The 26,825-nt window shown below is 44.6% G+C and overlaps 1 protein-coding gene across 1 annotated transcript; it reads right to left on the minus strand.

The window, feature by feature from the left end:
- Positions 1-1,275: 1,275 nt before the first annotated feature.
- On the minus strand, positions 1,276-25,630 carry LOC125337323 (protein argonaute-3). Its single transcript, XM_048326892.1, has 19 exons — positions 25,402-25,630; positions 18,687-18,858; positions 17,486-17,606; positions 16,744-16,952; positions 15,408-15,544; positions 13,201-13,335; positions 10,964-11,051; positions 10,686-10,833; positions 10,260-10,379; positions 9,661-9,783; positions 9,356-9,489; positions 8,746-8,930; positions 8,309-8,468; positions 7,571-7,661; positions 6,572-6,766; positions 6,102-6,236; positions 5,433-5,534; positions 4,178-4,377; positions 1,276-3,158 (listed from the first exon to the last, which is right to left on the minus strand). The coding sequence occupies exons 1-19, from the start codon at positions 25,418-25,420 to the stop codon at positions 3,050-3,052; spliced, it is 2,583 nt and encodes an 860-aa protein (XP_048182849.1). The 5' UTR covers positions 25,421-25,630; the 3' UTR covers positions 1,276-3,049.
- Between the last annotated feature and the right edge of the window lie 1,195 nt (positions 25,631-26,825).

The following is a 26,825-nucleotide window of genomic DNA, read 5'->3' on the forward strand; positions in this document are numbered from 1 at the left end:
AAAATGACAGCACCCTTTGTTACACTTGATATTTCACACCATTAATTCTCTTTTGAAAAAAAACCAAGATATCTAACTAACCTTGATTCCTTGCTTTTCTCCTCATTCCTTAGTGCAGTAATTGTCCATCTCCATTTAAATAAATATAGCAGCTACAGCATCATAAATGTGTGGCCCTCACAACGTCAGTAACTTGATATCGTAATACAAAGAAGTATCGGCACTTGACGTAGATATTTGCAAAACCAAGAAGAGAGATTAAAACTTCCAAATACTCTTCACATGAAAACCAGGTACAATGTTACCTTGACAACTGAAGTCACTTTGCCAATGAAGTTTCTTTAGTTTTTGGTGAAAGTAGCGAGCAAAAAAGCTTCTCAAATCCGAGTCACCGAGCGTGGGCAGGATGAGAAGCGGCTTTGAAAGGAGAGTTAGAAGGCTTTGTAAAAAGGAATTTTCAGCTAAATGCCAGAAGTCCACAAGAACTCTTTGTAAAATAGTTATTTTTTTAAAAAAAGTTCTCTGTTTCAAAAGAAATTTCTGTATAAAGCTTAAGCTGAACATTTTACAAACGGCACTGCTACTGAGAGAGCTTTAGGAGAAAAGTGTCAGGTCACAGACTGGGAAAAACATCTGAGAGACTCACTGAGAAACCACCTCGCTCAAAGGACTCGGTTGCACCCCTCTCCCTGCACCAGGTGTGTCCAAAGGCACTCACAGGGACAGAGCACTCCGAGTTGGGACCCCCTGGCTCTGGGGGTCCCCAACGCCTCGGGGACTGCAGAGCCCCCCAGCCACCCCCACACCCCCTCCGAGCACCCCCAGCCACGCCCATCTCCACCACTGCTTCCAGTGCAATTTTAGCTTTGCCAAGTTAGTCTCTTTACATTACTGTCCTTGATTTTGAGAGATAAGATAGGTATCTACACCAGCTGTTAGTAAAGCTCTTGCAGACAGTGTTGCCAACAGCACTACGGACATTTCCATACAATATACAAACGCACAAAATACAGTACTTGGTTTCCTGGCAGAAAAAAGAGGGTTCATGCCTGGTGAAGCAAAATGGGCTCAGATTTTAGGCTCAAAATACAGTATATTGGCAAACAGCGGATTTGGTGAGAACGAGGAGAGAAGCTACTTAGACCAACCAGGTTTTCATGTGAGAGCAGGTGGAGGTCGGGAGGGCTGGGATCACAGCAATGCCCATACAAACAGCTGCAGTAAATATACTATGAACCAGTGCAAATAAAAACAGTCAAAAATGCAGTTCACGAGTTTACAAAGTGCAAAACTCCCCAGTCCCCTTGTTGAATAAACGCTCGTCTCTGACATCTTAAACATTGGTTTTAAGTGGAATGAAAGAGTCCCATTGGTTTGTTTCACATTTCAGTGATTTAACATGTTAGAACTATCCCAGCCCTCTTTATTTGCAAAGTGAAATGAAGTTACCAATAACTTAATTTTAAAAGGAAAGTCACTATCAAAGAGGAAAAAAGCCTAAAAACTTTTATTAATTCCAGACATTTTACTGATGTCAAATAGGTTTAACTAAGCATGTAAAAACTGAGATCTTAATACAAAACCCTTTCCATTTAATTCAAATATGCTCCACATTTCAAAGCCAAAAATAAGGCCAATTCCTTTGTTAAATCAAAAGACTGCAGTGACAAGTAAAGCTTGCAGAAGTCTAGAAGCATTTTTGTATATTTTTTTTTGATTTAAAAAAGGAAAATTCAAGATTCCTTCTGACTATAAAACTTTCCTTTCAAAATTAAGGCTTTTACTTTGTCCTTTTAAAATCCTGGAGGTGTCCATTCTCCCACGGTCTGTGGTACAGACACTGCTTCAGTACAGCTCAATGGACACAGTTTTTCTTTAGAATGCTTATTGCACTAAAAGATAGCAAAACAAGTTGTCAGTTTTTTTAAAAAATAAACATGATTACATTTCTAAAAAATAAAAGTTGATGTTGACCATATGTTCTGTAATAATTAAATTAAAGCATTATTATTACTCTAATAAATACAAAAGAAACAAAAGGAAGCTAAACTTCAAACACACATACATATGAATCACATTAAGGTGTGAGAGGCAGCAAGTAAAGTAGCAGGTTTCTTTTTTTTCCAAAAAGACCTTAGCTCTAAAGTTTCAGTTCTGGTGGTTACTGTATGTCATCCCAGAAAACCTGGGACATCGGATCTCACGTGAAGCTTCAACAGATTTGACATGCCAGATAGGAAAAAATTGAAACTTTTGGACTAGGTAAAACAGCAGCTTTAGTAAATTCCCCCAGGGAGCAAGAAGAGTTGGGTCACTACTGCCTGCACATGAACCACGAGCTTCTTGGATTGCTTTTGAAAGGGAACTCTTGGAGCTGAGAACTCCAAAGCTGTGAGAAAAGACACAAAGGCAGCCGTTGGCTAAATTAGGTTCAAATTATTGGATTAGTGTGCAAAACATCTTCCCCCCCCTCACTGTTTCCTAGCTAGTGCTGTACATTCCAATGCACTTGGATATGTTCACATTCGAATGCTCGATGGCAATACTGAGAGAAAGATTCCTCAATGCACGGGGGTTAAAAACTTAATTATTTTCTTTTTTGCACACTTCCCTCCTCCAAACAATCACTGTGATTGTTCCTAAAAGGTGGTTTGTTTTTTGTTTTAAATTACACAACAGATTTTAGTTTATTATTACTATTTTTTTTTTTTTGCAACAATAGTTGTGCTGCCGAGCAACTTGAGGTAAAGGCAGAAGAGGGTTAAACTACGAGAAATAATAATTAAAAAAAAATGATGGCGGTGCTTCCCACGGGAGCCCGCCCCAAAAAAGCAGTTGGCTGGTTTCATATTGCATAATAGTGCTGTGTTCCTGGATGAAGTAAACAATCTTCCTCGTGTCAATTTAAGGGTGAGCCTCTCGCCCCTGCACAGCGTCAGCTCCAGCACGATGGGAGGCACAGCCCCTAAACCAACCCCCTGGAAACATACATTGTATGTGGCTTAAGTTCTCAGTTCTCCTCTCCGTGAGTGTCTCCCAGGTCATTGACTTAAGCGAAGTACATCGTGCGTAAGGTGTCTTGGTGAATCTGTACAGCCTTCGCCAGGGCCTGCGGGTCTCGCCCGTTGCTCTGTCCTGACACGTGGCTCCCTTCAGCACTGCAGGGAACGAGGGAGAGACAGGCAGGGCTGTAAATTGTATTAATTCGGATCAAAAAGCTGCTTTCGCATCTCTTCGACAGAATCACAGAATCACTGAGGTTGGAAATGACCTCTAAGATTGAGTCCAACCTGTGACCGATCCCAACCTCATCTCCCAACCCAGAGCACTGAGTGCCATGTCCAGTTATTCCTTGAACACCTGCAAGTATGGGGACTCCACCACCTCCCTGGGCAGCCCCTTCCAAGGCTTGACCACCCTTTCCATGGAGAAATTCCTCCTGATGTCCAACCTGACCCTCCCCCGGCACAGCTTGAGGCCGTTCCCCCTTAACCTGTCCCTTGCTCCCTGGAAGCAGAGCCCAACCTCCCCTGGCTGCCCCCTCCTGTCAGGGAGTTGTAGAGACTGAGAAGGTTAAGGTTCCACCTGAGTCTCCTTTTCTCCAGTCTGAGCCCCCTCAGCTGCTAGCCATAGGACTGACTTTCAAGACCTTTTACCAACACAGCACCAGTGACAGAACTGGACACTGAGTAATATCAACTCTTGTATTCACCCAGCAACCTTGAAGCTTTTGACAGATCTCTTCTATGGCTCAGCTTGCTCATCTAAAAATAAGCCTGTTATAAATACATTGATGGCTTGAAGGTTATAAAATATTTCTGACGTACAGAGTTAGATAAGTGGAAGCACTTAACATTTGGTTCATTCATGACTACTCTGATCCCAAAGCAAAAAAATTAAATCCGTGGCTTGATTCCTTCAGACCATGTCAAAGTTGTAACAAAATACTTCAGTAAACTGAATTCTTTTAATCTGAGTGTTATTCAGTAGAATCCACCAACCCACTCTGGTCTGATGTAGAGCAGCAGCTGCCAGGAGTGATGATCTTAACATCAGTCCTAGAGGTAACAAAAACTAAGTGCAAGACCGGCAGGAATCACCCGTAGTCAGACGGCTTTAGGCCTGACAGTGAAGGAGAGCAGTGGAGACTAAACCCTGAGCACACCCTGTGATTTACCTGTCGTGTTCCTTGTCCACGAGGTGGTAGCGTGCTCTGAATGCCACCAGGTGAGCGTAGTAGGCGGGCGCGGGGATGGAGACGGAGCGGGTGCAGCGCACATACGTGTGGCACAGCTGGTACGTCAGCAGCTGCAGCTCGTCTGCTGTGAAACAGTTGTCATCCCACAGGACGTGGTAGTGGGAGGGACGGCTGGTTCCCTGCAGAGATGGGCATGGAGGGTCAATTCTCTGGGTTTCCATCAACAAGTCAGGTTTTGACGTTCAGAAAGGGCCAGGCTATCTAGTGTGAACTTCTATGTAACAGCAGCCAAACGAGTTCAGTTTTATGTCAGGCCTAAATGTATTTTAAGATGAATAAGCCTAATATATACATGATTATATTGCTCTAAATATTCTTGCTAGGAAAAAACCCACTTCTACATAACCCTCAGAGATCAACATCTGCTCCCAACATGACTAAACCATGATTACAGCACCTTTTACCTACCTTCAAATAAACTCAGAGACATTTCCCAGAGAAATAACTGGTGCTTTTACATCCCTCCAGTTCCTGAGCACCCTAACTGCAAGTATGAACACTAGAAACTCAAGTTAAATCTTACAGTGCATCTGCATTGGGTAAATAGTTGTGCTTTAGCCAAGCTACAAGTCTCTCTTTTTAAAACAAATACATCTGAAGAATTCGTTTAGTTGAGGTTCTTTATGCTTTGTTATATTAAACACAATGAGCTGCAGCTACACCCAGCATTTCTGCTTCAACTTCAATACAATTTTTTTTCCAAGGGGCCAAAACCCAGCTTGCTCAGACACAGTGTAAAGGTTGACAAAAAACCCATTGAAATGATTCAAAACTGGACAAGTCATGCCCAGCCAACCTAAACAAAACTGATGACAATGTGGTCAGACTCACATGACAAAAATTTGAAGAGCAAATTTTTTCTTTACATTTTAAGCAATAGCCTGACACAAGTAGAAAGATTTTTTTTTTCAGAAATAACAATGTTACGAAATAAAGTGAACTCTTCAATATAAACTTTAAAAAGCATCACTTACCATCAGTGCAAGTTCAAAGGTGCAGCAGAGACCACCCCTTAAGCAAATCATACTCTAGGTCCCACAATAATGTTTTATCTCAGATAAAACTGAGCTAAAAGAACATTTCCTGCCTAAATAACTATTTGCAAACAGGTGTCACAAAAAGGAGAAAAAAAACATGTTCTAAATTCACATTTACTTACACAAAGTAACCGTACCTGTATTCCAGCATGGCTACAGAGGTAAAAATCAAACTCGTAGGGGTGTGTAATGTCAGTATCTACAGTTGTCCCAGCTGGAATATTGCCACTTCGTCCAACCTAGAGAAGAGGTTTGTTAAGTGTGGCCTCAGCTGTTTATACAGCTCAACTGTAATGAAAAATACAAGTTTCTATTCACCACTGGCAAGGTTTCGGCACACGAAGTGCCACAGGACTGTTTGGAATGTGCCACTACATCAGCCTTGGAGGTTTGACAAGGACACTGGAAGGCTCTCCAGCACCTTACACAACACTGCACCTCCAGCACATCAGAACTTTCCAGCTCAGACTGAAGAGCTGCACAGACATTTGTATTTAGAACTGCCAGCTCCCGTTTGGTTTGGACTCAGAAAAAAGGTTCCACCATTTTGTACTTTCTTCTATTACAGCTGCTGGAGATTGGTCCTGAGTAGTCACATGGACTTCAGCTCCAATGTGATGTTGTGGGGGTTTTTAACATACTTAAGGCCAATGATTTTTCAATTTGTGGCACCATTTTATCAAATCAACACTTCCCTGCATGCACAGACAACCAGATGGACAGAAGCCCACGCTAATATTTTCTCCAGCAGCCTAAAAGATCGACATGAAGCTTTCCCAAAAGGCTCCTCAGAGGGCAGTGATTACCCTTTCTGTTCTGTCAGCACAGAACAGCCGCGTATGATGTCGCTTCTGCACCACAATGTAGGTTATTCCAGGCTGGTAATCTTTCTCCAAACTGATGCAGGCTTCTCTAATGGCCAGCAGCTCATAATACAAAACCTACAAGCACAAGAACAGAGGAGTTTAGGTTTTCCTTCCATTGTGTTCTACACACAAGACCTACTAACTTGGTGTAGTTAACAGTAGGCACAACTTTGGCATGCAACTCGTAATCTTAGAAAGTACTTAGAGATACGTGGTTTCCCAAATTTGAAGACTTCTCCTTCCCAGACAGGAAAGCAGCTGCAACTCTTGTTACCCAACAAGATTAAGAAATTCTCTCCTCAAAAGTCTCAATTATTTTGTGTAAATGTAAGCAATTCAAACAGTACTAAACAAGACCTGGGCTATTACGGAGTAACAGAATCTTTCAAGAAACTCACAACTGAACCAACCTGTCGGAACTGTCCCTCAGAGACCCCGTCCCTGTAGAAGATGATACGAGTGGGCTTGAACCGTGTTGATTTGTAGAACTGGATGAGCAGCTCCCTGACCATGGAGGCCAGGTCCTGGATGATCTCCTGCCGGGGCCGCTGGACCCTCACTGTGGCACAGTACCGGCTGGGATGAGCATCCATGCTGCCTACAACCTGGGGGGAGAGTGCAGCAGGGAAGGCTTCAAGCTCAAATCTATACCAAAACAATTAAAAGCAAAAAAGCCAAGAGTGGCAAGTACAAGATGCTTGTGCTAAACAACAACCAGAGTAACACTTTCAACAGGAACTCGTACTTGGTACAGGTTTAACACCTTTTGCCCCCTGAGAAGCATCCTGAAATGCACCTGCAGAATTTGGCTTCTCACTAAGGCACAGTTTTATAACCCAGACAGACATTTTTCTGTGATGTTTTCTCACCTTTTACACAGACAAAAACCTCAGCTTCCCTTAGTTATTTTAAACACAGATGCAGTTTCCATAACTGCAATCAATGATCAACTAAAATACCAAGGGGAAGAAGTAGGAGAGGACTGACCAAGCCTCCAACGACCACCTTGCGTTCCTGGACTGTACCAACACAAACGGTAAGAAATATCAAAAACATTTCTGCCAAACCAGGCCTTTAATTACACTTTTCTCCTTTAAAAAGACAAAAAAGTGTTATTGGCTAACATCACCAAGCTGTGTTATTTCCTGGAGAATATTTCTGCAGAAATATATTATTTAACAATGCCATTTTACCTTCATTTAAAAATTAAAGAGCTAAGAAACCAGTCTGAAGTATCAAGCAGATTTTTTCTTTTAAATACGTGATTTTTAATATCATTTGGAACGTGTACAAAGAACGGGCATAAGCCCCAAAAGATACTTGATACAGACATAGTCCATGAGTTGCATTTACTATTCTAACATTTACCCAAGATGAAAAAAACCCCATGTAAATTTAATAAAACTTACAGCAGCAATGGAAGGCTTCTTTCCATCTCCAGCTGGAGGGTGAGTGACATCAGCTCCCAAAAAGATCACTGGCTGCTGGAACACAGAAGGTCTTCAAAAAGAAAAAAGTGCTAAGTCACACTCATAGCTGAAGAGCTGCCACAAGGTCATCGCTCACCGTGGGGGTTGTTTCTGTCTCAGCCTTATCAGGTACCCGGGCCAAGGCTCAACAATGGGATCTTTGTGAGCAAGAGGTGAACTTGGAACCCTCCCCAGCAGAGTCCAAAACATGCTGCAAACACACTGCCAGAAGTGGGGCATGATGCTGGTGGGGAGCAGCCCCGGGGCTCCAGTGGAATGGCACAGCTGGGGGCTTCAGAGCTCCGATGTGAGCCTGGGGATCCCCCAAGCACCACTGAACTACAGCACCAGCATACACATTATACTGTTCTCCAGGACTTGAGCAGCAGGATGGTCTTACAGTGCCTTTAAAATATTCTTCCCCACACCACTGTCCCATATTTCAACTTTGATACTGATCAAACATTTGACAAGAATCTTGGCTGAAGATCTAATGCACAGTCCAACTACCACTCTGAGCCTGTGCTCGAAGGAACTTAATTCTACCTCAAACATCCTGTACTAGTATCAGAAGAATATTTTAACTTAAAACTTGGCCGCGTTTAAATTTTGGGTGCTAAGTAGCAAACGTAACCACATCTGTTAAAAGAAAACCCAATGCAGTCTCCAGAGTCTTACCGTTGATGAGGTACAAGGATGTTGTTGATTCCTCCTAGTTTAACATTAATCTTCAGGCACAGATTTGAGAGGGTCTGTGGAGATGTTTTAATGACGTTCTTGACCTGAACACACTGTGTGGCCATTCCTAACAGTGTATCTCCCACACGCTTCACCTCCGCTGGGAAGCAAAGGAGACAACAAGGAGACAACTTGAGTCCATTTGCAGTTACTGCTGCATTTTGACCTTGGATAAGTCACAGTATTTCAGCGTACATACTCTGCAGTAACTTCTAACTTATCTGCATACTCGGACCTGCTTCCAAGTTATCTTCAGACACAAACAGCGGTTGCTAATGCCTAAAGGATGGTTCTGAGTAATTTTTAACATATGCCAGGCAACAGATTTCTCTAAATGATACCTGACCGAGCAGGTAAAGACAGAGGTGTGCCCTTACCATACACAGGTGTCTTCCCTGGCAGGATGACAATGATGAGCTGAAGCCCGGAATAGGTGTTCTTGAGGTGTCGGAACATGGGCTCCACGCTGTCTGCACCCTGGGCGTACTTGCAGAAGCAGGGCTGGCCCTGGATCGGCATCCCGGCGTCCTTGGAGATCTTGCGCAGCTGGTCTGTGAAACCCCTGAAGATGAGGAAATTTTATGATTTTTGCAGTAGCAACAGTACACAATAACCAAAGCACAAAGGGACAGGACCATCAAAGGAGAATGATTCTAAATAGCTTCTAAAGCAGCATTTAAAAAACTTTTATTATGTGCAGGCTGTAAAGCTGTGAAACACCACACGGGCTAAAAAATAGTCTAGACACCTTCAATACTTTGTTCAAGATGCCAGAAGGGACTAAATACAGTGATGTCACAGGACAAACACCCCACAGTGTACCCAGTACAGTGTTTTGACTGTAGCTTCCAGCACAGAAGCAAACCAGCCTGGATTCTCTCCCTAACATCTCACATTAAACTCAGGTAAAATGCTCATTGTAATCCTAAATTCATGTTTCACTCCATTAAGAGAACAGTCCAAAGCCTGAACCACGACATGCCTTACTTCAGAATTTCTTCTCTGCACTGTCTCTGTGTTGCAAAGCAAGCTATGGCCCACATCTTGATCTCCACCCCAGTGTGGAACTGCTTCCCTCGCATGTCCCACACACCGTGACTTGGTGTTGCCACGGTTCGATTCTGGGGAAACAAAAGCAACAGACACTCAAGTGACTGAAAAAGAAGCAGCTAGTGCTATTTGCAGTTTCACAATAACAAGAGTTTATTATTCAAAGTCTGATCCCTGAAGAGTCAAGGTGTACATGAAATCTCTCCTCAAAATGGAAACCAGAGGAAAAGCCAAAGCCTCACCCGTCCTCCGTACTGCAGCATCGGGGCTGGGAGCACGCGCCCCGTCACATGGGCCATCTCATCCCTCACTTTGAACTGGAACTCTTGGACAAACGGATCTGCATCATAATTTGCGCTTCTCACCTAGGAGAGATTTTTCCATGTTACAGAAGTATCTGATTATAACCCATATAACAAACAATAGGCTAACAGGAACATTGCAGAAGTGTTCTTACAGCAATTTCATTGAAAAAGGCTCAGATTTAATTGCTCAATACTATCAACCCATCCCCAGTGAAAACAATTACTGCCATGAGATATATTGGATGAGATGGTTTCTGCTCCCTTCATTACCCAAGTGCTCATTTTCAGTTTGTTCATTCAAAACCATTTTGTTTCCTCACAGTAAATTAAGCGTAGAGATGAGAATGCAAGAGCCTGTACTAGACTCAAGCTATCGTTGCAGGCCATTTTAAATAAATCCTATTAAAAAAAGTAGTTAAAATCTGTTAAGTTAAAGGACGAGGAGGAATGAAAAGACTAGGAAGTTTTGCATGGATGTAATCCAGCCCAGTGTCACTCTGAGCAGTGTCCCACTGAGCTGGGAGTGAGGCACTCACCAGTCTGCTGATCTCCTCCTGCCTGTCTGGGGCAGACCTGGCTGTTGCTTTTATCATGGTCGATGTCTGATTGTCTGTCAGCTTCTTGATGCACCTCTGGCCAGCCACGATGTTACACACCTGCAGGGGAAACCAGAAGCATTAACTCACACCAGAAGCACTCAGATTGCACCACACTGTACACACACAATACTATGCTGTCACTATAAACCACAACCCCAGCATGTTTAAGCAACTGCCTGTTCTTTCTCATAGTTCTAAACTTTAAAGCCCTTTGGGTTGCAGACAGTCTTTAGGAAAATTCAAGAGTGATGAACATGTAAACCTGTAAACACACTTGTATTGCAAAGAGCATCGATTCTTAATGTTTTGCAAACTGATAGAACCCACCCAAACCCAGCTGATCTATTAGAGTAAGGCTCTTACTTCTAAAGGCAGGTAGGTGTGTTTTTGTTCCTGTCCTACTTGCAGGCAAGGAAGGTGAGGGTATTTCAGCTGGAGGTTGTATTTCTCTCTGAAATACTGTGCTACTGTCCTCTCCACAGTCTGGCCATTTTCTAGTTGTAAAGGAAAGCTGAAAAGACAGACATTTTAGTAAAATATTAGTTGTCAAATACCATCATCCCAAAATTAATGAAATATCAGGTCCTGTTACTCAGTGTGAAACTATCACACATTTCATGCTCTGATAAAAAGCCTCTTACGTTTGATGACTTGCAGGCCGTCTCGTTACATTACAGACACGGTACTTCCTTCTCATTGTCCCACAGTGAGTCACTTCTACCTTTAGACCTGCATAAAAGCATCAAAAAAACTGATGCCATAACTACACAAAAATGTACACAGGAGACACAAGGTTTCAAATGAGCATAACAGCTTTGGGGTCAGCATCAAATAGCACAAACATAAGAAATTATTACTCTCTATACATTTTTACTTTCATTATAATTTGAGTTCTGACTAATCCTGATTACTATCCTCAGAAAGAAATATTTAGAATATTTTAGAATATTTAGAATATTCAGTGTCTTCTGAATTTTCTGTAGCAGTTTCATTTAAAAAGCATTGACTGAACTCAGAGAGCTGTTTTCACCATATCCACTTGTTCTCATCCTTAATCTTGTACATCTCTCCAAACTATCAGTTCCAATGTAACTGAAATTAAAAAGACAAAAACAGGTTTCTACTTTATCGTCTTTCCCCCCAGCTTTGTGTCCACATTCAGCCTGTAATTTTCTTTAATTTCACTGACCAAGTTTAACTTTGCATTTTGAGCATCTCGTCTCAAAGCACACAGCCTACACACCAGAGCCTCTCCAGACTTATCTCTGCCCACGATAATCATGACAGTGGCAGCTCCAAGAGGCTCTGGGGGCTGTTGCTGTGACTGTGCACACACTGTGCTGTTCACACAGAGCAGCCTCAACATCTGCTGGGAGCACTGAGCTTATCACACGAGGGCTGCACAGCATTCACACACTGCTGTCTTTCCCCAGCCCCATGGGACAGAATACAGGTAAAAACAGAGCCTAGGTACTCAAAGGATTCACCTACAGTAGTAAAGTCTAGTATTAGTGAAGTCTAGAAGTAAAGGCCTTTGAGAGACCAGTTGGATGGCTCATCTTGTTGAGGCTCATGTGGATTGGGGACCACTGACTGAACACCCACCCAAAATCAGGTCCCCAGGTACCAGACACCAGACTGTGTTTAGTTTACTGCGGACACAGACACCACAAAGAAGCACTGACTGTACCTCCTTGCTCCCTGACAACACTAATTGCATGAAGAACTCAGAGGATGGCACAGTCAAAAATAAACCACCACTGCCCTGACACGGCATTAAGAGAAAATAGAGAAGAGAAGAGAAACTATGGGGCACTGTGACCACAGACAAGGGCTGATGAACACAGAGATATCTGGAACTCATTCCCTGCTCTGTCATTACTCTGCTGTGACCCTACCAAGGCAGTGCCCTCCCCCAGTGCTGCTCGCACACAGCCAGCTCTAATGCACGGCTTGTTTTGCTGTACGGGGTCACATCCTGGCTGGAGTTCCCACACCCTACAGCAGCAAAGGGGTAACTTTCAGTATTTTCTGACTATGGTAACAGAGCCCCTGAGGCACCTGAGATCAAGCAGAGGCAGTTTCTCAGTCTCCAGTTACCTGCCCTACAGAATGAAGATAGACAGGCAGATGTAAAAGGGGGCATGCTAGGACTAGCACAAAATAATTCCTGTAAGTCTTTTTTTCAGTCATGACTGTTCTGTGAGCATATCCCTTTATGACTATAGTTCAAATTTACTTTTTAGCTGCCCAGTATTTCAGTAGTGTCTAATCTTGCATCGAGTGTTTAAGAGCTGAGCTCCTTCAAGGCTTTTCTCTCTGCAAATTACACAGGAATGGAGGATATGGGAAAATACAAACCCAAGTAGCATATATGGAGTGAAACCACTCAAACCAGCAGCTTATGCAATTCCTTTGGAATGGAATTTGGCCTTCAGCTGCAAGTGGTACTTGTTTTTCCACAAGGCAATCAGTTATTAGAATTCACTGTAACAACACTCTTCCAAAGAATCAATGTTAGCCTTGAAATCAGTGCTCACTTTGCCACAGCATTTAAACAGCAGGAGCCCACACACAATGCCAGGTGGCCTCAGGGACCCTGGGCCAGCAGAGGTTGGCACCAGCCACTTACCTCTGCCCAGGCAATGAACAACGTGCTCCCTCTTTCCCTCTAAGCCACTGGGAATGTTTTTCAGCTCCCATTTCCGCAGAGCCGCATTGTTTCTCTCAGGATTAGAGCTACACGCATGGATACTAAAATTCTCTTGGCAGTTCCAGGCCCTTCTGATGCATGTTAACCAGGCTTCCAGTTAAAAAAATTCCCTTAGAATTAACTTAATTGAGTAACCTGGGACAAAACAGACCCATTTCTACTCACCCTTTATCTCTTTGGTGAATTTTACCCGATGAGAATCAGTCAGAGGTCTTGGTTGTTCATCAATATTATGAATGTCAAGGACTTCACACATGAACTGAATTACAGGTTGTGCTTTGTAGAAGGCAGTGGCAGAAACTACAAAGAGCAAATTATTAAGTGTAAAAAACCCCAGTCAAGGTGTTGTGAAGCACTGTGAGCTCACATCATTGTTTCTTAGGATTCCACGTAAGCCTCAAGCACATTTAGAAATAGAACAGCAAGCTCTGCAAGAGTAAAATACCAAAAAGCCAGCAGAAGGTCCACAGTGACACATCTGTCTCCAATACAGTCATCCTGCTACTACTTGGAATTTCAGGGGTTTGAAGAGGTTTTTCCCCAGAGAACATTTATTTCTAGAGAGCTGCAATTCTCTTTCACCTCTGTATGGAGCTGCAGACACAGGATTAATACCCCTCTACTGCAGACTTTTGAATATTAAAAGCTAACATTATTCAACATGCAATATAATTTTTTCAATTACACAATCTGCTCAATTACTGAAACAATATCTGGGGTAGACATGAGCACTATTTTGACTATGCACAAATTGTGTTGGTGTAGTGGGGACTGCAACCCTTGATCTATTCAAATCTCCTACCCTCCCCACATGCTAACGACACAATCACTTTAAGTGACAATATACTGGTTTTAAACAGGACAGCTGACTTATTGCATAGAAGGAAGGTCATAAATCATCTTCTTGACAAAATTATAAGCAAATGAAACAACACCTTTGGCAGGAAAGGTGAGGTGGGACTAGACAGAGCTCAGACATGAACTGTCCTATGTTTAAAACTTTGAATGGCAACAACAGAAAAGAAATACTCAACAAGCATTTATCAGTTTTCCGCATCTCACGTACCAAACCTGCCACACACCTGTGCTCATACAGCCCAACATTCTTCAGACGTGTCACTTGAGCAGCCCACAACCTCACATGATGCATCAGCCAACACCTCCGGATGCCTGACATTGCTCCGGCTTTCTGAGTGACCCCAAATCCTCACACTCCCCACCCTGGCAGCGTGTGGGTTGCCTCCCACAGCAACACTTTCAAGGAGAATCTCACCCAACTAAACAACTGAAAAACCTCCAGTGATGGGATCTGAAGGCAATTTCACAGCCTTCAATCAGGAAACAGAGCAACAACTCCGTGAACCACCACTTACAAAGGGCTTAAAATTTCCCATTCATAGGAAGGACTGAAAAATTTCTACTCCAAGAGTTACTACTACACTTGCTAATGCTGGTAAGAAAAATTTGCCTCACGAAGTAACAGCACAGTACATCATCAATTGGTGTAAATTCATCCTCTTCTCCTACCTGAACTGCAGCTCTCTCAGTACCTTGCATATAGATACCAGCACTGGTTCTTTCTGGGACAGGTTAAGATTGTTAACGCTCGTTTTTCAAACCACAGCTGCTGTTTTACAAGAAAAAAGCGTGCGACTTCAGTCACACGAGAATCACCCACAATTTACGTAAACCAGAACACGTGGACTTGCAAATTTTCAGCAAGACAGCTCAACATCCGCAATATTTTATTATGCTCCAAGACAGATGCTAAGCACAACCTGACTTGGAGTGCTCAGTGGAGAGCAAGACAATTTACCTTGGGTTTGTAAAGCATTTCAAAGACAGTGAGAACTGAATGTAAATTAGAGAAAACCTCAGGCAGCACCTGCACCTCCACCACTGACACTTTTCAATGAGCGTTCAGTAACTAAATAGTCGAGTGCTCACAGGACGCGGGACTCTGACACAGGCACCAGTCGATCTCAGATCCATTCATCTGCGACAATACAGTGCTGCAGAGCTCATGCTTTTGCATAAGAAAGCCCATCCCAATCAGCCCTATTCAGAGAAGTGTTTGGGGTATGTTTTACAGAGTTTTCTTGGAAGTACTGAGCACCACTCACTGTGTACAGCTGCACAGAGACACAGCGTAGGCAACCTGCCTCTGTCACTGGGGATGTACCAACACTGAAGTTTAGGAAAACAAGCCCTGTGCAATTCCTTCTTATGCAGGGATATTGGCTTTTATATGGTAGCTCAGTATCTGCTCAAACGTTGACATGATGACAAATGCAAAGAAAAAGGACTAGAATTTCTAGGTAGCCTTTGTCATACACATCTGGTCTGAATCTCAGCCCCGAATCTCCACTTACCATCGATGTTGAGCATCATTTTCCACATGGCAGGACGGACCGACTGATGGAACCCAAACCAGACCTCCCTGCCCCCTCCCAGGGGGTGGTCATAGCCTTCTGGAGCTGAGAAGAAGGAGCGGCCCACAGGGGTGTACCTGGTAAAAACAGGTGGCCACATATTTATGTTCTTGCTTTCCAAACATAAAATTCAAGTAACAAAGATTATGAATGTCATGGTTTAGCATGGTTTGATAACCACTACAGTAACACAAAGTATTATTTTTTTTTAATTTTGTGCTCCAGCAATCTGTGCCAAGAAGCAAGTTTAAACAAAATACTCTGAATGCTTCTGTTCCTATTGCAGTGCTTTTAAATTTAGACAAAACATTTACTATTTTTAGCAATGCAAACCAGTTTCAGTTTTTACAACAAATCAAGAGCTAAGTTAACTTACTCTTCCTGATCTTCTGCTTCAAGAAAGTGGAATCTCCAACAGAGAAGAGTCTGTACAACTGCCTTGTCTATACTGGCCTGACCCTCAAATACCATTTTTCCTATTTCATAGGGAACTTTTGAATACAAGATACATTGAGAGAAGCAAAAACTATGGGGGAAACAAAGAACTAGAGGAAATAATGTTTCTCTCACAGGTAGAAAACAGCTGCTCCTGAGCCTCCACACCTCCTGTCTTGTAATGCACAGGCATTAGTACAGAGGTTAACATCTTCAGATCCAGGGAAGCTGAGGAACACTGGCTTCCACAAAACCACAGGCCACTTTTTTTAGGAGTAAGTTACACCCAGTGAAACCCATCAGAGCAAAGCCATCCTGCTGCATAAAGCCAGCAAACTTCAAAAGTAACTTTCATTAACCAAATCAAGTGAAATTGGCCTCCTCTAAATTTCAGGGTTCTGAGACAAAATAATAAATATGAGACTTTGTTAGGACAGGTGTCTGGTCCCAGCCATGTATTTCAGACATGAGAAGCATGCACTGGTGACAGTGTATTGATGGATTAAAGAGACTCGTGCTTTTCACAGGCACTGCCATCACTTGGCTCAAGCTGAGCAGAACCAGGACAGCAGTGCTACAGCCCACTAGAACCTCTCAGCATTTCAATTAAGGCCTATTATAAATGTCTGCTGTTTCTTGATCTTTTCCAACACACACATCACCTGCTCTGCCTTCAGAAACACTGGTACAAGACTGGCTACAAGCTCCCCATTCAGCTCACCAGCTGAGCTGCAGAGGGGAATGAGCAGTTTCTCTTTTCACCTGTGAAAAAATGGGGATGAAGGTCTCCCAGTGGGGATACTTCAGGTAAAGACAGACTGCAGGAAGACAGTGAACCTACTTCATGGAGGGGAGGTGTCGTAGCACCACATCGACAGCATGAACAGGGTTAGTGCTGATAGGTTTGTCTAGTTCCAGAGGCTCAGGCAAGGTTCTTCCTGTCAAAACTTCATGCAGCAAGTGCCAGCTCACCCGAGAAACAAACTTTATTGACACTTTGAAGGGACGATCTTTTCCACCTTCTCCGGGTAGTGTCACATCCAAATCCACCTGGGCAGGGGAGAAAAGAGAGAAATAAAAAGCAGCTGTTTAACCTGGAGTCTGGTAGCCTTGAGACTCCACTCCTTCCCGTAACTGGGTCAGAGACTCAAAAACTCTGATATTGAAGACACAGCACATTTGATGAAAGTACATTACCAAATGCACAAAATGAAGAGAACTGGGCCCTGACCAAGCAGCAGAGGATCATATAACTTTTTTATCACCTCAAATCAGAAAGCAATACATTCTAGAAAAACTTTGGTTTGTTTCTTTATTCATCATAAAACCATGTATTATAGTCTATAAAATGAAATGTTTTAATAGATTTACCTGTAGAAAGCAGCTACTAAATTCTACAGGAAGTTCTGAATGCAACTATTACATGAACATTTACATACAATAGAATTTGCAGGAAATATACCAGAAGGACTCAGTTTCAGTACAGATACTTCCAGCTTTTCTGAAATCAGCAATATTTAAAGTTGGGTTTTTTCCTCTCCTATGAAGCTGCTACCAACACAATGTCTTCTCAGTTATCTTACCCCAGTAGTGGCCACAGGAAGTGGATTGGCTGTATAGAGGCTTCTTTTCCCATCATAAACTGGTCTACGGTCCCCAAATATTGTCACTTTAAAATGCTGCACCATAGAGTCCACCACGTCCCTGGAAAGGGGGATATTTACATTGAAGATGTTTCTGAAGAAGGATCAGACCTGAGCTGGTTCCCACTCCCCACTGTTTTGCTGAAGTAGTTGCAATAAACAATACTTGAGTGAATTATAAACACCCACTGCTATTCCTCCAAAAGGTGCTTCACATACTTCAACTAAATAAATAAACACTACAGAATAAAACGAGAATCAATGCAAACGCTCAAATACTGGGAAATATTGGTACTGAAATAATTTCATAAACTCCTAGAAATTACCAAGGCCTTTGCATTATCTGTATTATGGAAAACAAGGAGACTGTTACCTTGGAAAAAACCCACAAAGTGGTATTGTGAAAAACAGCACAAACCCCCAACTGGAAGCTCTGCCAGTACTGCCTGCAGTAATGTTTATCTGCTCCATGGTTGATGAGAGTTTTGAATTCTGCCTACACTTGTTATAAACATGAAATGCCCTAACAAAAAAGACTTGGTTGTTAAGTCCTTAATAACCTGAGTTTTTACAAAATCATGTAAAAGCCTGATCCAATTTGCACACAATTACAGATTCATCTCCCTTGCTTTATTATAAATTGATGGCAATAAAGATTAACCTGACACAAGCACTGAAATTACACTTGAAAAACCATCATGAAATTTTCAGCTTATACAAAAATGCTTCTTGATGCGAGTAGTAGTTAGAAAGAGACTTTTGGAACACCTCCAACTGTAACAGGCTGTTGGGATCTGAATTCTTTGGGCAGTCTTGGGGTTTCAGTGGCACAACTGCATCTCACCTGACACACCACAGTTCCCTTATCCTACAGAATGGAAACACTTTCCTTCAGCACATGCAAAGCAGCCTTCCCACACAGCAGCAGCTTCCAGGCACCATGTCCTGGTCAGGCAATATTAACCCAAAGTACTTCAGGAAGATGATAAATATTGACTTCCTCTTGAAGCTGAATGAGCAGCTGCACTTTCACCTCCCAGCTGGGACGTGGGGAAAAGGAAAGAAATTCTCCCTTTCACAGCTCTTGATGTTACTCAACGTGCCCATCTGTACAATTTACAAGACAAATGTATCTTCTCACCTGTTCACCCTCCGAGGACACTTATCTGGTTTGATATCCACCTCATAGAGGTAGACATCAATCTTTGGGATTTCAACTTGGAAGCAGTTGGCCAGCAGTTTAATGGGTTTGCCCATGGTGCCATAGCCGGGACGTCTGGGCACCATGAGCAGGGGCTGTGCCCCCACGGGTCCTGCGAAGGAAAAATCCCACAGATTAGGAGATAAGCACCACAGACAATTCCCTGAACCAACTCTCAGGACAACCAGGCAGGCACCAGAGCCAGCACACTCGAGGAAAGGAAATCAGCTGTCTCCAACAGGATGCTGCCCATGCAATTCCAAACAAATGCTTGCCCATTTTTAATCCTTAAGCCTCCACCTACATCTAGACTGTTCTCTTACTCATGAGCTTCAGAGATCAGCATGAATAAAATCAGGAGCTTTTGTGTAGGAGATTTCCTAAAAAACCCCAACCAAAAATCCAAAACAAAACCAAAAAACCCTTAAACAAAAACCACCCCAAAAATATCGTAGAAAGTTTTACAAGTCTTTTGTGAACACCCTGGTAATAACCAAGGGGCTGCAGAGTACAAAAATACAGAAGTAGCTCTGGACTGATGAACAGGATTTGAGATAAACTCTTCATTTCAGTGCCAATATCAGCTTAGTCTTGGAAGACAGATTATTCTTGAACTTTGCTGGCTGAAAATGGATGAAGAGTAAGACCATTACCTCCCATCTAACTGCCCCCATAAAGCCAATTTGCCAGAAGAGTAAAGACTCAGATTAAGACACAGGATTGTAAAACTCCTGATTACTTGTGGGCTAGAGAAGAATACCCAGAACTGCTCAGAGAAACATCAAATCTGCACTGAGACGGGTATTTTGAAAAGCAGCTAAAATACCTTCCCAGATTGGGTCCATTCTCATCTATTTCATTTGCTTTGCATTACTTACGTGAGAACCCTCCACTCAAGATTTGCATTACTCATGCCTTACAAACCAACACAGTAGTAAACATAGCCCATTTCCCAGAATTTCTACTGGTATTTCCACTTAAAAATACCTCTTTCCAGTTAAGAAACAACAACAAACCCAAAATGCTTGGTAGCCTGAGTTTTAAGAACTTACTCGTGGTACAAATGTCCTGATTTACAGAGCATTTGAACGAGGCAGTGCAAAGTTCTCCCCTCTCCTCCTACTCGGTGACGCAGGCAGCGATTCCAGCCCACTCATTTTCATAGCAGAGTTAAAATGTCAAGTGCTGGGAAAAATGTTTTTTATTTATCTTTTGATTAATCTCCATAATTTCTGTAAAAAACCCTGTATTATCTTGAAGGAAATCATGTCCTGAGAACAGGTGAACATCAAAGCCAAGTTCCTCTGTAACATTTGTCTGGCTCTACCCAGAAAACTACTGAAAAATTCTGAGTGGGGCTGGCTTGGAGCCACAAGATAAAACAAAACAGAAACCAAGAAGCATCATTTAAAACCCGCTCACAGACTCTGCTTATGCAAAACTTGTTCCAAGCATCTGCTCTCTTCAACTTTTCCTTCATTTTAATACTCTCACATGAGTAAAAGCAGCTCTACAATTTACTCCAGCTATATTTGCAGAATATAAGCATAAGCAAAAAGAAGTTACTACCAAACATTTGAGTGGCATAAACAAGTCAACAGCTCATTTTAATATTCTGAAGACATACACACCATAGTTTATATTTAGTTCCTATCCGTAGGAAAGACTAACAAAACTGCTGAAATAAAGATAACATTAAAAAGGTTCTTTGGTCAGCCTTGTGTCCCGCTTACCCAGCTCACCCTGGAAGAAGTTAGAACGCAGATTTTGGCAAACAGGAATTAAGTGACCAATAAACAAATCAGAAGTGCAGGTCTACACACTGTTCAGGTATAACTTTTAAAAATTCAGCTATTTTGCTATTATTGTGTGAATCATCCGCTCCCTTGGACAAATGAACTTAAAAACATGAGTATGCCATTAGTGCCCAAATACATGAGCACCCACTCAGAAGACCCTGCTTTCAAGAGACACTGGCTTGCCAGATTCTGTTATGGAAGTCTTGTGTCAGTGGCTTCAAAGCTGTGACTCAAACACCAATAAAACACAAATAACCAGCGACACTCTGGGGATGGTTCCACCGCTGATCTATCAGTGACTCACCCAATCTCATGCCTAAGTCCTGTGTCAAGCCCATGGAAATAAACACACAGACCAAAAATATTCGAAGTACTATTATTCTACAGAGTACAGGATGCCCGAGTGGCAGATCCTTTCCTTCAAGTCCTTTAACCGTTGCAAAAACAAAGTGGGTCAAGGCTCAAAAACCTTTCTCAAAGCAGCAGCACCGTGAGGCCTCCTCCGCAGGGGATGGAGCAGCCCCTCGGTGCTTCCAGGGAGCTCTGCACTGCTCAGCTGCCCACAAGTTTTAGAGGAGAAACTTCTCTGTGTTAAAGAAACCATTATATTCTGCCATTACAGCACCAGGTATGTACATACCATAGAATCATGGAATGGTTTGGGTTGGAAGGCACCTTAAAGATCATCTCATTCCACCCCCTGCCACGGGCAGGGACACGTTCCACTATCCCAGACTCCTCCAAGCTCTGTCCAAGTTGGCCTTGGACACTTCCAGGGATCCAGGGGCAGCCACAGCTTCTCTGGGCAACCTGTGCCAGGGCCTCACCACCCTCAGAGAGAAGATTTTTTTCCCAATATACCATCTAATCCTGCCCTCTGGGGCAGTGGGAAGCCATTCCTGTGTCCTGTCACTCCAGGCCTTGTAAATAGTTCCTCTCAATCTTTCTTGTAGGCTCCCTTCAGATATATGCCTAGGATGTTCCTAAAAATCCAAGGAAAACCCCCAAACCAAGTCTGTTCAGTGTGCTGGAGCAGAGCTCAATTCATAAAACCAGCTCGGCGAAGTCCCCAGCACTAAAACTCAATGCATTTATAACAGAGAACAATGAACACACAAACAGGAACTAAAACTGGTGCCTCAGACAGATTCTTGGAAGGTCTTTGTGCAGCTAGGGAGCACGTCTCAAGATCACGGAATGATTTGACTTGGGAGGGACCTTAAAGCTCCCCCAGTTCCACTGTGGAAATCACTCTAATGGTTTCAACGAGCTCTAAGTGAGGATCTTTTCTTCCATGGAAGTATCGATGTTCCAATCAAGCTTAAACAGCCGAAAGGGACGGCGATTCCTCGGCAGCCCAGCCAGCACACGGACACGTCTGGCCTGCATCCAAATGCTGGCTGCACCTACCTAGCAACCAGAGAAGCCCTGTCGGAATAAAGCCTGAACACAGCGAGCAGGAGCTCAGAAACCTGCAAATGCTTCCAACACACCATTGTACGAAAAACTGCAGCTTCTGGCACACACGACGTTTTTACAGAATGAAGCAAAATCGTGATCTCCAGCAGGATGCTAATAGGAAACGCAGATTTCCTTACAGAAAGGGCCATCCCCACCAAGCTTTCAGAAAAATTATCTTCTTTCCCATTGTGGCTTCAGCATTATAAAGCCAAACTCTATTAACAAAGATAATTTAGTAGTTTAATTTTTGTTTATACAACAGTTCTAAATCCAACTGGATGGGTGCTGGAACAGCCCAAAACACACCATCAAGGCCTGAGCAGGTAAATACAACTTACTCTGGCTCAGGAAGACGAGGCAGATTTGTGGAACAGGTCTTGGCCTCCGGCTGGAGCTGCACCGGGAAGAGCTCCCCATGAAGGGGAAAACTAAAAGATTCCCTTTCACAGGGCCTCTGGCCTCTACTCAGAGGCCCAGCCTGTGGAGCTCTAAGAAAATCTCATCACTAGCAAAAAATAGCTGAATTCTGGATTAAAAAAATACATAGGGAAGATTTGATTCAAATGCCAGCTTCAATGATCGAGCTCCTTCTGCCAGAAATCATGAATTGCCTCATTTCTGTCACTTGGCCTCACTGGGTGGCATTACATTATTTATGAGTAATGCAATCCATGTTTTCTAAACATTCCTCCTTTCAATTTAGGCTTTGGTTTTTTTCAAAGTTTCAGATGCTAAGTTGTATTCAAACACATCAAAAGCCAACATTTTGATGCCGTGCTCAGTAACTGCCAACTGCACAAGCAAATACCGGTGTGGTAACTCATTCTGGCCTAATGGACTTACAGAAACACAGTGAAGTGTTTTGGGAGAATTTAGAAGACAATTAATGCTTCTGAACCTTTAAAAAAAAATCTAAACACAAAAAGCTTTAAGCCCAAAAAAGCAGCTTATATGCACATAGTGAAGTTAATACCCAATTGCTCTGGGAGAAGAAAATGTGCCAGCCCACACAAACCCTGCAAGACTTTTCCCTGGAAGGTATTTCCACAGACCAAACTCAGGAAGGTAAAAATTAGCTCAAGAAATACTCTTTGATACCTTCACCTCTGAGGATGAAACAATTTGTAAAGTTCATACTCTGAGTCAAACAACTCCCACAGCAACTCCAGTGGAAATCTGCCACTGTATCTCGCAGCAGAATAACTTTTGAAGGCAACTATGAATCACCCCCCTTCCCTGCTCTACCACACCCACAAAAACAGGACTTTTAATGGACCTCCCAAATCACTACTCTGAACTCAGAGAGAAAAAAGCCACTTCTGGGGATTTTCTCTGCCCAAAGTTTGTATGGAAAATAAACAGAACGTTAAGGATGCCTGCACTGCTTCATTAAAAATTGAAATTAAAAAGAAAACAGTCCAACACAATTTAGCACTTTTAACACAAAAAGCTGTGAGTTTTGAAAGAGCAATGTAGGACATGGAAATGAAGACAATCAGCACTGATCCAACTTGGTTACACCACAGAACATCCCCCTGTTGGTTGCTTGAACCTCCCTGCCTTTTGGAAGTTTACTGAACACCCTCCTGGTGGAAGTACAATGCCTGACACTGGATTTGATCTGTGCTGAGAGCAGCTTTTCCTTCACTTCACTTTCCCAACTGAACATTTTACTGCTGTTCTGCAGTTTGGTTTCACCACAACCCATGCCCCAAGCAGGCACCTTCACATCCTGCTCCCACTTCCAGTGATGTTTAAATTCCATGGACCAGGAGAGCCATACTTCCCAGGTTCCTTAGCCTAAGCCTCTCACACAAACTGGACATCACCTACAGCACTGCTTCACCCAAGATGTCCTGGCACATGCTTCCACTTTACTCCAGGGATACTCACACACCAATCTTTTTTCCCCACTCTACTTATTTTATCCCATGTTTTCCCTTCATGCACAGAAAACAAAGCACATCTCAGTGTCCTTCTCCCTTTCACGACAGAGCTTTAATCCTCATTTGTTCCACCAAGGATGGTTTGTGTCCTCCTGTTCCAACACCCCAACGCTTGGAACATGAACACTGCACTTCCCTCATCACAGAGCAGACATGGGAAGAACACTGCAGCAGCTTTGCTAAAACCCAACATATTGCAGCCTAACAACAGGTAAATTCACTTCAAAGGAAAATTTAACCATTTATGGGTTCCTCTTGCACATCTGTTTATCAGGAGACAACTACAATTGCACCAGGTTATAATTAGAGTTTATTTAACACCGTTTAAGAGAGCATCATATGGATACCACCAGATTGCTAAAATCCTGCATCTTAAAAAATTTTCAACCATCACAACCTCAAGCCAGGCAATAGCTGAGGTAAGGAGTTTTTCCAGCCAAATCCATTATTGTCCTTAAATCTCCAAGTACGTTAGAAAAGGATCTCCATATGGAGATGAGAAGGCACTTTTTGTGTTGACACCTTCCATCTCAGTCTTGTATTTTCACCACCTGTGGTACCTATTCAAGTGGCAGACATGGAACTGCAGGTGACTTTGGACATTCCTTTTGCCATCGAGGTACAGCCAGAGAACTGCTGATTAAACACTGCCTAACCCTCAACCCTCCTCTGCTGTTCTGCCAGAGTTGGAATAAATTATCTTGAAAAACTTCATCAGAACTTCCTTCTCCAACCCTCAAAATCCATTTAAAACACAAAGTTGATAAATATTGAGCACATGCTTTCCTAACAAAAGGATGAAACGGCCAAAATGAGAGGATTTTCATAGAACCACAGAACGATTTGGGTTGGAAAAGACCTTAAAGGCCATCCAGTGCCACCCCCTGCCACGGGCAGGGACACCTTCCACTGTCCCAGGTTGCTCCAAGCCCCGTCCAACCCGGCCTTGGGCACTTCAAGGCATCCAGGGGCAGCCACAGCCTCTCTGGGCAATAACCACCTCGGAATGATTATTGTGAAGCAGCACACCCAAAGGCACCAGAATTAGCCCTAAAACTCAGCGTGAAGACACACAGGGGCCAAATACCCGGTGTGTGCCCGGCAGGAGCTGCTCGAAGGAGCGCTGCCCGGTCCCGCCGGGCTCTGCGGGTCCGTCCCTCGGGCACCGGCACGGCGCGGGTTACGCAAGCCGGGCACACCGGTTATGAAATACCGACAATTCCTCCTCCACCTCCGGCACGGGAAGCCGGACACGGAGAGGCTCGGCCCCGGCTCTGCCCGGTACCGGGGCCCTGCCCGCGGGGCTCAGCTCCTCCCGCCCGATCCCCCACGGGGTGGGCTCGGCCCGGCCGCTGCCCCGCGGCACCGGGGCGGGCACCGGGAGTTGGCGGGGGTGGGGCGGGGGGCCCGTTTCCCGACCCCGCCAGGCCCCGCCGGGCCCGCGCTCACCTGCGCTGCCGATTTCCATTCATGGAGCTGGGGCGCAGCCGCTCGGGGCTGCGGCGGCCGGCGCGGGGCTGCGCTGGGCGGCGGTTCCTCCGCCGCGCTCCCGGCTCGGCCGCTCCCGGCGCTGCTCCCGGTGCCGCTCCCGGAATCCCCGGTGCTCCCGGTGCCGCTCCCAGCGGTCCCGGCCCCTCACGCGGCGGCGGAGGCGGAAGTGGCGTGGCCGCCCCGCAGCCCCGGCTCGCGCGGCCGCTCCCGCCCCGCCGCGCGCGCGCGCCCCGCACGCCGGAAATCCCGCCCGCGCTTCCCCTTCCCCCGCGCGCCCCTTCCTTTCCGGGGGAAGGGGAAGCGCGGCCGGAAGCGGGCGGGGCGCGAGCCGGCGCGGTTGCTGCGGCAACAGTGCGGGGGAGGCGGGAAGGGCGGCGGGAGCCGGCGGGGCCCTCAGGGCCTGGGGAGCGCGGGGGGGGGAGCCCCGCAGGCACCGGCGGCTGCCCCGGAGCGAGAAGGACGGGGCTGGGACACCGGGAAAGCAGAGCATGAGTCCATCGGGAGTCAGAGCGGAAGCACCGGGGGATTATTCCCGACCCCGCAGTGTTGTGGTGCTTCAGTACTACGCATTATGTCTGCGGCGTTCTCTCCCTGCCGCAGCAGCTGCCGTGTGCGGCGGCTTCGAGGGCTTCCAGCTCGGTCCCCGGTGAATTCAGCTGACGTTTTCTTAATCCTCATTAAACCCGCCAGGAGAAGCCCCGCGCCCCGGCCCCGGTGACGCCCAGGTGTTCCCATGCGCAGGCCATGGGCTCGCTGGATGGGAGCGCCCGGAGCCCCCCGCACGGCCCGCACGCTGGCCCCGCTCTGCGCTGCGGGACCTGGAACACGCGGAACGTGTCCGGCCGCGACAGCGCTGCGGGACACACAGGGTGCTCGGGCCCTGAACAGGCTCCCCGGGGAATGGTCACGGGCCCGACCCTGCCAGAACTCAGGGAGTGTTTTGACAACGCTCTCAGGGATGCACAGGATGGGATTGTTGGGGTGTCCTGTGCAGGGCCAGGCAATGGACTCGATGATCCTTGTGGATCCCTTCCAACTTAAGGATATTCCATGATTCATGATTCGATGATTCACTATATCAACATAAATTCAGAGCTTATGCCTGCCCTGTTCTAATTTTTTGAGACTTTTTAGCAATGTTCAGTACCACTTTGTTAGAGATTTGTTACACAAACTGGCACCAAACAAGCAGATGGATAAAAGGAGCAATCGGCATGTAGGGAAGAGATTTGAATGTAACAGACGTAACAGGCTCAGTGCTAGGTCAGGCAGTAACACCTTTACCTCTATTTCTTTTGCCCTCAAAAGATCATTTTTTGGTAAGAGCAGTATATTGGGACTTGTCCAAGTAGGTTTGAACCTGCTACTCATTGTGAAGAAAC

This window comes from Corvus hawaiiensis, chromosome 23 (genome assembly GCF_020740725.1).
Source record: "Corvus hawaiiensis isolate bCorHaw1 chromosome 23, bCorHaw1.pri.cur, whole genome shotgun sequence".
NCBI lineage: Eukaryota > Metazoa > Chordata > Aves > Passeriformes > Corvidae > Corvus > Corvus hawaiiensis.